Below are 12,500 nucleotides of genomic sequence, written 5' to 3' on the forward strand. Positions count from 1 at the left end.
CTGAAGGGGGGACACGGGTCATTGGGACTGTTTCCGAAAGGACTGACCCCTGCCCTCCCCAGCAGAAGGGGTAGAAGAATTCAAAGACCTAGAAGTAACAGGGCCCTGAGAGGAAGCCCTACCTCTACCTCGCCTCGACCTGCCCCTAGATTGGTAATCCGAAGAGGAGAAAGACCATCCCTTAGCATGCCAATTCCTACTGAACTTAGGGGGCTGAACCTGTAAAAAAACCCTTAACTGTCTGCATAGACTTAGCTTTTTCCTCCATTTTTTTCAAAACTGATTCTACTGGAGGGCCAAAAAGAACATCAGATTGTAGAGGAGCATCTATAATTCGAGCTTTAACATGCTCGGACAAGGTCTGATCTTTAAGCCAAGCATCCCTACGAATAACTGAACTAGTAGCAGCCACCCTGGAAGCAGCCTGTAAAGCATCAAAACCACACTGCAAAGAATGCTTACCAACTTGGTCTGAAGCATGCACTAAATCCTGAAGCTCCTTACGTTCAATACCTTCAGCTAAAGCATCTACTTTACATTTCAATTGGCTCAGCAAAAATTTTTGATACCGGAGCATATGAAACTGACAATTTAAAGCTCTCATAGCCAAAGTCGAAGAGGTATACAGTTTTTTACCCCACCTATCCAGGGCCCTAGCATTCTTGTCCAGAGGAACTGGATTCCTAACCACAGAAGCCCTAACCCCTTTGGGGCCTTGAGTAATAGTTTCTGGATCAGCCCTAGGACTCTTATATAAGTACTTGTGAGCTTCCGGAACCCTGTAGTATCTATCTGGTATAACCGGGGCAGGAGGCAGAGAATCTGGGTTAAGGGCAGCCTCAGAAAACACATCCTGAACAACATCCAGTACAGGGGGAATAGCCAAGGGCCTATGCTGAGGCAAAAACAAGAATTCTCTTAGTCTTTTACGAGAATCAGAATAATCATGGCCCTCCCATTTAAAATGTTCCCTCATGGAATGCAAAGTCTCAGAGAAAGAAAAATCTTCTGGAGGGGCTGAGCGGAGTAGAGTCCTCAGCCTCCGAATCAGAATAAGGAGGGAAATCCTGAAGCTCTTCTACAGAGGAATCTGACTCATTGGAAGACTGAACCAAACCCTCCAACTCTGTCTCTACCCTGGGCCTCTTCACAGGGGGGGGGCATAGAACCCCTAATTAAAGTAATCAAATCTTCAGCCATCTTCAACATGTGCTTCCTAGGAGCTGGACCCTGGGGACTAGCACCAGCAGGGGCAGACTTAGACTTAGAATGTCCTCTGCTTTGAGAAGGAGGAGGCCTAACTACCCTATGAGGGGAGGGAACCACTGACATCAGAGAAGCACCCTCAGCCTGGCCTAACACAGGAGAAGCCACTTCCTGCAGTAGCAAAGGCTCCCCTTGAGACTCGGGTAAACTTTCAGAAGGATCCGCTGAAGAAGCCAGTGGTACTACAGAACCGGCGTCTGGAGCGGACGCCTCATCCTGTTTGGACCGCAAAGACTTTTCTTTGCGTTTCTTAGAACCAGTCGTCGGAGAATCCGACGGCATGTTATAATTACTACGTTTACCAAACACCAGCCTAGCACAGTCCAACCGACGTTTAATAGTACGCTTGTTAAAAGTAGCACAAAAGCGACACCCAACAACGTCGTTTTCAGGCCCTAAACAAGGAATGCAGAGTGAATGGTAATCCCTATGAGGAATCTGTTTCCCACAAGAAATACAGTTATTAACTTTTTCTGACATCCGTCAATACTGAGGCAAGAAAAAGACAAAAATATCCCCAATGGGGTACTTAGCCCAACTTGGTCTCCGGTCTGAAACTTGAAAACCGACAATTCCAGAACGCCGAACGGCACTTGCAAATTCTGCTTCTGCTTAGGACCATGCGGCAAGAAAGACTGAGGTTATGGCGTCGGTCATGCGCATTTGTACTGACACGTACTGATGTCAGTCTCGGGCGCCGATGACCGACTCCGGTTCTAGCCCTTTGGTATTCGGGCCGATGGTGGACAGCGGAGTACCCATATGTCAGGACTGCAGCAATGGGAGACTAAGAACATCTAAAGCTGTTTAATTTAAACAGAACAAGGAACTCCACTAAATTTTCAAGCCTGTTATTCAAACATTTCATAAAGTGCTGTGTTAGAGATGGCCAGTAATGAAATTAAAGGAAGCAAAGTAATTTAAAAATGGTGACAGTCAAAAGTAGGCAATCGCAGTACTGTCTAAGCTGATAGGATCATTTACTGTAGTTTTCTCTTTCATCATAGGTATTGGATATTATAAATCAGAAAATCTTACTTTGATACAGAGACTTTACTAATGCAGAAAAGTCAAGATATGAAGAAAAATTTGTTCTTTTCAGTTACATAACATCTCCTGTTGCATGTTTAACTACTACTCCCTTCTTGGTCCTTTCTTAACATTTCGTGGTAGGTAGCACTATATTTGTTCTTGAGTCACTTGATGCAGTGCAGACCTTTTGGTTAATGTTTTAAACCTTTCGTGGTAGGTAGCACTATATTTGTTCTTGAGTCACTTGATGCAGTGCAGACCTTTTGGTTAATGTTTTAAACCTTTCGTGGTAGGTAGCACTATATTTGTTCTTGAGTCACTTGATGCAGTGCAGACCTTTTGGTTAATGTTTTAAACCTTTGGTAGCACTATATTTGTTCTTGAGTCACTTGATGCAGTGCAGACCTTTTGGTTAATGTTTTAAACCTTCGTGGTAGGTAGCACTATATTTGTTCTTGAGTCACTTGATGCAGTGCAGACCTTTTGGTTAATGTTTTAAACCTTTACCATGGTAGGTAGCACTATATTTGTTCTTGAGTCACTTGATGCAGTGCAGACCTTTTGGTTAATGTTTTAAACCTTTCGTGGTAGGTAGCACTATATTTGTTCTTGAGTCACTTGATGCAGTGCAGACCTTTTGGTTAATGTTTTAAACCTTTCGTGGTAGGTAGCACTATATTTGTTCTTGAGTCACTTGATGCAGTGCAGACCTTTTGGTTAATGTTTTAAACCTTTCGTGGTAGGTAGCACTATATTTGTTCTTGAGTCACTTGATGCAGTGCAGACCTTTTGGTTAATGTTTTAAACCTTTTTTTGCTACGCCTTGTGTTCCAAAGTGAACACTGCATCACAAGTATGAGCAGATGTGACTTCAGAAATGAGTCCAGTAACTGCTATCTCGCTGATTTAAAATACTGACAGTAAGTAGATGCATAAAACTTTAGTGTGGTTTTAATAGAGATTGCAAAGGTATTTAGTCTTGTCAGTTAGCGTCCTTTGAGTTGCACTTGTTTCAGATGGCCTTACTCGGACTGGGGGGAGTAGTTTGCTGAATTTCTGAAACTGGAAACTAACTCAACTTTAAAGCTTCAGATTCTATTTCCAGGACTGTTGTGTGTTTTTATGGGAGGTGTCAGTTGTAATGCTTTTCTTTAATTGCAGAACATCAAACTTCCAAAACATGACGTTTTGCCATGTAGCTTGTCATGTGATCATAACTCGATCTACATCAGATTTACAACAAGACAGAAATTTTCTACTCCTCTGCCTTCCTAAAGCCTAGCTGTTCCTTTTGTAGTCTCTTCACCCCACCGTTTTATCCAACAGCAGAGTTCAGATTCAGGTGTAGTTATCAGCTACTTTGTGTGATTGCATTTCCAGGTTAACTGGCAAAGATTATGCAGTTATTGAGTGTTTTATGGATGCAGGTAGTCTTGCCCTTTGAATGCTGTAGCACTTTGATGTTCTTTTGCAGTTGCTAACACACTTTCTGAATAAATGTAATCTTGCTGTTTATTTTGTTTTTACACAGCTTTTAAAGATGTGAAGCTACCTGTTCTGTATATAGGGTACATGTATTAACTGAGAATCCACTGCTTCCTCATGATATATCTAAGTGCTTTGAGTGTATTCTTTGACTTTTGACATACTTGAGTAGTTTTCTTCTGCAGTAAGAATATTTTTCATAAAATTTTGTGCATATATAAACACACTACCTAGAATTCCTTAAAGTGAGGGATGCTGTTCACTGGTCTTATTTTCTCTCTAAGGGTATGGTTGGCATGGTCAGTGGTGGTGCTTCTGGCCTTGGTCGTGCCACTGTAGAGCGGCTAGTTAAACAAGGAGCGAGTGCGGTCATCCTAGATCTACCCAGCTCTGAAGGAGCCAACGTAGCCAAGGAGATTGGAGAACATTGTGTGTTTGCACCTGCTGATGTAAGTAAAGAGTTATGGAATTGTTGCTAGAGCCATCATTTTTGATGACTTGTGGTACAACCTTTTTAGGGAGGGAGTTTTGCATATTGCCTGATGTGAGAGCTGTGTATCACTTAGCTTAGTTTGTTTAGTTTGTAGTTGTAATGCTTGGAGGCAAACAGCGACTTCTGGCTTTTCCTGGTTAGGGGTCGCCACACCAGAACTCTGGTCTGCACTCATGGTTGGCAATGGTTGGCAATGGATTTTTATGGTGCCGAGTTGCCAGCCTGACGCCCAACCTTCAAAGAAGGCACGCCCATTCACGTTCGCACCTACCTGCATGTCTGTCATTCGACCGCGGTGAGGATGTGCAGACTCCACACAGAAAGCGCTCCAGCCGAGAATCGAATGGGAGAACCTCTTGCTGTGAGGTGACTATGCTAACCGCTGCACCACCGTGGCTTCAAACAGTAATAGACTGAAATGAATCCCCTTAATTTCCCATTTTTGGGTCAGGTTGGGAACTGTCTAGGAATTGCTTATTTTTTTACCAAGATAAATTAAATGAAAAATAAGATTATCCATATGTTCTTCTCATTTAATCTGAAGGCAAGTTGCACTTGATAAGAAAAACGGGCATTTTTAGAGGTGCTAACACAGAATGGGTACTGACAAGTAGTTGATTCATTTACTGGTTTATTCGTGTAGTAAGTTGTAGTAAATGGAAAATATAATATAAGCCCAATTTTAATTGCCAGGGGGCAGAAGATAACAGTAAATACTACATTTTTTAAGTAGTTGAAAAAGTTCACTACTCAGTAACTTCTTGTCATTCCTGTCAGATGAAGTGTAAAATCCATAAGTAAAATGTGTATTAGTTAAACGATATGATGTTGCAGCAGAAAGTTCCATTACTGTCTTTGCAACTGGCTTACAGGACATGCAGATATACATATGCTGTGGTGAATAATTTGTGGTATTCTAATGAGGCACTTGTATAAAGAGGGAAATCCTTTAAATGTGAAAATAGTACCTTGTGTGGGAGCTAGCAGCTGTGAATTACTGAGCAGAGCATGAGAAGATGCATAGGAGTATGCAGACTAGATAGTGTTGATTGAAATTAAATTGTTTTGTAATGAGAGGATTCGCCTTAAGACATGGCAGCTAAGAAATGTATAGAAGTCTTGCACAACAACAAGCTGCTCACTGTCATATGGTGCAGCCTGTACTCTCGTAGATAATTGGGAGGGGGGTATGCAACAAGTTGGAGAGGTAAATTGCTGTGAAGCAGCACTGTTAACCACCAGGTCACTGTGCTGCCTAGAAGTATAGGCATGTTTAGTAGATTAACACTCATGAGTAATTCAAGCCAGCAGGCAATCTGTTTCATCACATTGGAGTGTTACTGTAATTTGCTGACTTTCTGGGTGGCAGTAGCTGTTTTTTTCATAATTTACAGCATACCATAGTAGCTATTGCAATGAAATGACATACAACCTCACAGAAATTTCCATAAAATACCATGAAATGAGCGCAAACAGTAAAAAGAAGCTGTGCCAATTGTTTCGGTGGCTTTTACAATGCCCCACGACTCTTATGTCTGTACCCTTCTCTTAGCATTCGTTGCCCATTTTTTCTCTCATTTTTCTGTTTTGCACTTTCCTTCCATCTTCCCCTTTCTCTTGCATGTCACCCTCTTAAACCTTTTGTTTTCCTTGCCTTTCCTCTCACTTTACCGTCATCGTAAGGGCACTAGCTCCTTCTTTTCTTGCATCCCCTGTGTATGCTGATATAATTTATACAGGAGTGTTAGTTTAGTTTTACTATTGGTTTTGGTTTTGTTGGACATTAAAAGGTTATGTATTCATGTAGCTGAAATATTTTTCTGTCAAAACCATGGTCTCATTAACTCTGTATTCTTGTCTGGGTTCTTTTTTTGTGCCCTCCTGTCTGATTGCTATCCTTAATTGAATTTCTCTTTCGTTCTTTCTTTCTTAATTGAATTATTTCTCTGTCTTTCTCATTTTATTTTATTTTTTTCTGGTATATCTGTGGTGACTTGAGATTCACTGTGGAAAGGAGCACAGTTGGTGATGTATTCAGGAAATACATTTAAGCATGTTTCGAGTATCTCGTATGGGCCTTCTGTAGATTTCTCTATATAAAAAAGAAGGGAAACTGTAGATAAGCAATACTGTTTTTTGTCATCTCCCATAATGTTGGTAGTACACTTGGAAGAGGTACTTACTGTAAGGGGGGATTTGGACATGTAGTTGCAAACAGGACAGTGCCTATGAGCACCTCAGTACATGTTCTTGTGGTCTGTAAGCAGGTAAAGTCTGCTATTTTAGATTACTGCTTTGAATCACTGTATTTCTTTAGCTGCAACAGTTTCTTGTGAAATTCACCATGTTTTAAGATATGACTGAATGTCAGTGTCTGCCTTATTCTTGTCTATTCCATTCCCTCTTGTGAAAATTATCATATGTTCCTATTGATGTGCCATTACCAATGATACTTGTGTACTTCACTATTACTACAGTAGTGCATTGTATGTATCTTGTTCTACTTGTTGCCTAAAGGGGCTTGGGCTAAAAAGGGTCTGCTGAATTGCCAATCCTGATTTGTAAAACTATGCTGTAAATCACGTGTGGCCTTTACAAAGCCCCATGACTCTTCCTTACATCTGTAACCTTTCCTGTTCGCTGTTCATTGCCCATTTTTTTTTTTTCCTGCCTTGTTTTCTGTTTCCCTCCCACCTTCCTGTTCCTCGTGAATATCACCCACCTGACATTTGTTTTCCCCACCTGTCTTCTCACTTTATATTCTTCATAAGGGCACTAGCTCCTTTTCTTGAAGTGGTTTATTCATGCAAAATCACCATGGGCATTTCTGTGTAAATCATATTTTTGTGTGGTCTCTTTCGCATTTACTGTTAAAACTTCATCCCGAGCAAATTACCATTCGCAGTTGCATAGTATTTCTTATTTCATCTATGTCCTATCTTTGTATATTGGATTTTAATTTGCCACGCTTGAATACTTGTACAAGATCCGAATGTCACTTGTATTTGTGTGTTCCCACACCCCGGCTACTTTTGTAGAACTCTCTTCCTACTTTGTGAAGCTTTTTCTCCTCCAGTCTCTATACTGCTGATTGTGTCACTAAATGGAACATAAAGTATTGCCAAAATATAGTTTTGGTATTTCTTTTCCTACCCATTAGTCAGATTCTAGATTAACATTTTAAGTGGCAGAATTGTAACAAAAATCAGAGTGATTTTTTTCAAAGTTCCAGCTGCTGGAAATTTGTTAAGAGCTGGGGGGATTTTGGAAAAATCAAGCAAGCATATAGACTGTGAATAGTCCAAGGCTAGTATGAGCAGTGAGAAATTATTGGATTTGCTGCACTAGCGTAAGCAATGAAAATATTTAGTAGTAGTAATTACTTTCTGTGAGGAAATGCTGAGAAGTAACCTCATGAGTACTGTGTTTTCCTCTCTGCTTTGATAACTTATGTAGGGATGATTAGTGGTGTACTGTGGAAATTAAATCTGTTTGCATTTCAGGTGACCTCTGAGAATGATGTACAAAATGCCATGGCACTGGCTAAGGAGAAGTTTGGACGGCTGGATATTGCAGTGAACTGTGCAGGAATTGCAGTTGCAATGAAAACTTACAATATGAAAAAAGACACTCCCCACAGCCTTGAAGATTTCCAGAGAGTCATCAGTGTAAGTGATGTACTTCTGTTCCTGTTTGAATGAAGGGCTATGTACATTTTTAAAGGCAAATAAAGAAATGTTTTGTTAGTGCTGGTACTTAAGATTATTGACTCGTGCCAGGAACTTTGGAGAAGCACTGTAGCATAATAATTGGGTAAATTGTTGCACACCTGATGACTACAAGTCACTGAACTTCAGTTCAAGGATGGCTCTTAAACAGAGGTTTGCCATTGTAGGTCTTTCCTTTCTTTTTGCGGGGGGGGGATGTATTTGCCCAGACCAATTGTTTTACTATTTTAGACCCTTTCTTACCGATGTTCTATCTTGTAGCTTCCTTTCTCATCCAGTCTCTAGAATTCAATACAGCTTGTTCAGAAACACAGTGACTCTGAACTTTGACAGAGCTCTTGAAAGAATCAACTTTTTTAGATGTATGTAGTGTGGCATTACGCAGTCATTTGGTCCCTAGCAACCTGCTTATGTTGCTTGGTTAGTCAGTCCTTACATTAGCATAAATAAACCACTGCTGTCACACATTGTGCAGCCCTGCTGCTTTTATACTTGCGTAGTGCGAGACTTGAAATGGTCCACGCACGTGCTGTCCCTTGACCAATAATTCCTTTTACATTAGCCATCATAATTCATTCAACTACAGCTTCAAACCCTGAACTTGCTTCTTTCTGGTTTCCTAATGGCACGTTTTCCCTTTTTCTTGTCTGCTGTATGCATTTCGTCCTGCCACTTATCTGCAGCCATTGCCGTAAGTGACCTGCAGTTTCTTTTTAAGCTACATATATACATGTTTTTCTTGTCGTTGGTTGTTTTTTTTGACAAGTGTCTAGAAAGGGCTTTTAGGAGCATGTGGCACCAGGAGAGAGAATCCTCCTTTATCCATCCATTTCTTATTGGTAACCTGAATCCAATTCATCTCGCTTTACAACACTACTGTCATTTAAACAGTTTGCAGCTAGGGGGTGTCAAAATTGCATAATGCATTTCGGAAAGCTTAATTACTAGAGTGCCACAATGACAGATGAATTGCAAAATATAGTACACTGAACAGCTCTGAGGATTACCTAACAGCACATCATTCTAGTGAAAAAAAAAAATGATTGAATCTAGACAGCAACCTAGTGCAATCTTTCGAACGGAGACCTTTATAGAGAAGCTGCATTAAAAATTGCAAGAAGGTAACCATAGTAGCTAAATAAATGTTAAACCACACACTCGCACAGTTATGATGGCAGCCTCGCATGCACCATTGTCAAAAGCTCTAAATCTTTTTATCTACATGAGGAAGTTGAACCAATTCCATTTAGTAGTTTGAGCTACCCTTAGGTAGCTGAGAGTTCTGTTCAAGGCTTACCGTACCCTTTGCTTTTTAAACATACTAGAAAATGCCAAGAAAGCTAAATTTTTTGCAATGGTTGTGAAAGCCCATCCCAGGTGTCCTTTGGAACTGCACATGTGTTTGACCTGAGCCCTGATGTCTGTAAATGCTGCAACTTGTACACTGGTTATCAAGGCAAGTATTGATTTTCAGATCTATGCATGTGAATATCTCCAAGGGACAGGGAATGAACTTGCAGAGAACTGTATTGCCCTGAAGGTTAGATTGGGGAACAGCAAAGTAAATACTGCACGTTTCATCCCAAATAATTAAATTTATCTACATGGTGCTATGGCATTTTAGTGAAAGATGATATTAAGGAAATGATTACAGGAAGGCATTGAACGAGATTTCTTCCACCAGACTAAGGTAATTGTAATGTTAATGGGCAACCTATGGAGCACAGTTTGGAAAATGTTCTTTCTGGTCTCCATGTGTTAGCGCTGATGAGAATAACTCATGGCCAGCAAAGCAAGTGGTTCAGGTGTGCATAAGGCTGGCAAAATCAAAGGGCATGATTTGATCTTACTTCAGTGCGTATAGTAATTTTGTTTGTAAATGAATTTAAATTTTGTAGGCAACTACTTTTGTTCCAGTATTGAAGCAAAGATATTTACAAAAGTTAAAAACTAGAAGTTTAATTCTACGGATGTATTTAGGCCCAGGAAACTTCTGTTGCCATAAAGAAACTCTATATGCAGGATTAAATATGGAGTGAATTTTTTTTTTTGTGTGTTCTGCTCCATTGACTGCTACTTTTAGTCTGGGGAGTTTGTAGTTTACCAATGTATATAAATGTTGGTAGACTTGCATTTAAGCTCAAGGCAAATGTGTGCCCCTGGGTGCAGCAAAGTTTTCTACAAATGTTATTGTTGTAGCACATATTTTGCTTTTAATGGAGTTACTGAAAAGGGGAAACTGTTTGCTGTGGGCTGGATCTGAGTCCCCTTCTTTCACTCCTCGCTTTACAGCTGTCTGTGTATTGTCCTTACTTTCTGTATTCCTGGCATTTGTTTTAAACTGACTTAATTTTGGATTTCTATCTTCATCTGTTGTCAACCACCTTGACCTTCATAGTTATGATCACTACTCTGAACATAGATAACTAGCTTTCCTCTGGCGTTTGGTACTTCCCATGGTTGATTACATTAAGTAAACACATTATCAGAAGACTACTGATAGTGCTTCACTGGCTTATCACTTAGATGGGTGCATGTTCTTGGTGGTATCGGAGGCTTCTTGCCAGTATTGTGTACATTTTAGAGGAAACTAGCTTGATTCGTTTTTGTACCAATTTGATAGAATTCATTGAATTCTGCTTTAACGTATATTTTCTGTATATATTGCTGTAATCAAACTAGATTCCTGCTTTTATGTATATATTCTGTATATATTACTATATTTATATTTTACTATATTTACTATCTGTGTACTAATTAATGTTTATATTTTTTCTGTATCTCATTGGAGCTTTTCTCCCCAGGCCTCCACTGAAAATGGGTTCTTGTAGGCCCAGTGGATTTCTCCCGGTAAACAAATGCAATAAATAATACTACTACATACGTTTATAGTAAAATCTTTCCATTGAAAACCTTCATTCTTTTCTTTTAAAGAAACATTTTTCAGTCCTCTTCTCAAGAAGCTCTCCTAACCTGAACACTCTGGAAAGCTGTCCACCATATTGCTAACATGTTTTTTAAGTGGTTTATGCACCTTTTATATTGATATCACTCACTTCATGACCTCTTGCCTCAGACTGCTCTTCTGTCTGCATTGATCCTCTACCATAAAGGGCTCATTTACTTTTACTTTGGATGCATTTGGCACTTTAGATTGTGAAACACTGAGAGAGTACCTCCAGTCTCTCACGGGTATTAATTTTTGTGAGTGTTAAGCCATTGGCATTGGGAGTATCTTAAGGTTAGGTCTCTAACAAAATTCTGAGGACTGTAACTGCTGTTCCCATAAATGTGAGACCAAAACTGCAAATTTGTAAAATATATATGAAGTACAGGGTTGGAGTACCTCAGTGTGTTTAGTTACTTTAAGGTTAATTGATCTTAACCTAATGAAATGGTGGAGGGCACACCTCCCTGCTTTGGGAATGCAGAGGGGAAACATTTTAATGGTATTGCAGTGAGTTTCAGAATTTGCTGCATTTTTTTTGGGTCAGTTGCAGATTATTTTTAACATCTGAAGGAGACTCTGGCATTGCCCTTCCAGTAGGGGGCTCGGTGAGAGAGTTTTGGCTTCTTTTCACTGCATGTGTTTTACTACTGAGAGGCCTTTCATTGTATATACCAGTGCATACTGCTCCTTCACCTTTACTGTCCTGGAAAACTGCTTGCATGCTGTCCTACCGATTCTAGTATTTTGAATCTTGCCCCAGAGAAGTCTGAGGAGAAGCTGGTGTGTTCCCACCTTCATGAGGCTCAGGTTCCATTCTTTTTACCATTTATTTACAGACAGTAGAATGAAATCGTAGAATTCATGCCGCCTCTGAGATGAGCATGGTCCTTGGAATATGCTGACACTTAAGGGTGGATACTGTTGTCAGTCTGCCTTAAGAATATTACTTGGATTAAGCATCTTGTACCTTGTTTGGACCATACACTTGGCTTAATGTCTCTCTCTGTTGCATTACATTCTATCTTGGGCTTATAGATGACTGTCTTACTCAACTGAGCATGTGCAGAAGTCCACATTGTTACCTTCATTTTACACACACACACACTGTGGTTAAGTGAAAAAAAACTCATAATGAGACTGGCATTATCTACATTCACAGGTGCAGGTTGGAAATATGTGGCATTATTTACATGTGCAGCTAGATTACTGCCTGTAACAGGCTGGAACTATGAGGCATTATCAGTATTTAAGGCACAATAATAAAAAAAAAAAGAAATGTAGTACAGTACAAGAAGTAGTAATGAAAAAGTACAATACAGTAAAATACAATGCAGTAAAACATAGCTAAAAACTGAACATGACAAAAGTCTGCAACACAAGTGGTTTACAAATAAGTAGCAACATTGCTTTCATTTCTGTATGGTTTGTATTTACTGTACATATGTCCGATAGAATTAAGCTTTCCTGCCAGAGAAGACAGTGTTGGTCAAGGATGTTTCTGTTTATGTCCATCAAAAAGACACGGCAGACAGAAACATAGCAGAAA

General features: G+C 39.9%; 1 protein-coding gene across 1 annotated transcript in view; it reads left to right on the forward strand.

Annotated features, from left to right (window-relative positions):
• The first annotated feature begins 4,070 nt into the window (after positions 1 to 4,070).
• HSD17B10 (hydroxysteroid 17-beta dehydrogenase 10) overlaps positions 4,071 to 12,500 on the forward strand; it is a 147,515-nt gene continuing 139,085 nt past the window's right edge. Inside the window, exons 1-2 of the mRNA XM_044060524.1 lie at positions 4,071 to 4,232; positions 7,780 to 7,944. Of these exons, the coding sequence (XP_043916459.1) occupies positions 4,071 to 4,232; positions 7,780 to 7,944 (327 nt within the window). The remainder of the gene's footprint in view (positions 4,233 to 7,779; positions 7,945 to 12,500) is intronic.

The sequence above is a fragment of the Protopterus annectens genome, chromosome 1.part0, assembly GCF_019279795.1.
Source record: "Protopterus annectens isolate FY-2018-M chromosome 1.part0, PAN1.0, whole genome shotgun sequence".
NCBI lineage: Eukaryota > Metazoa > Chordata > Ceratodontiformes > Protopteridae > Protopterus > Protopterus annectens.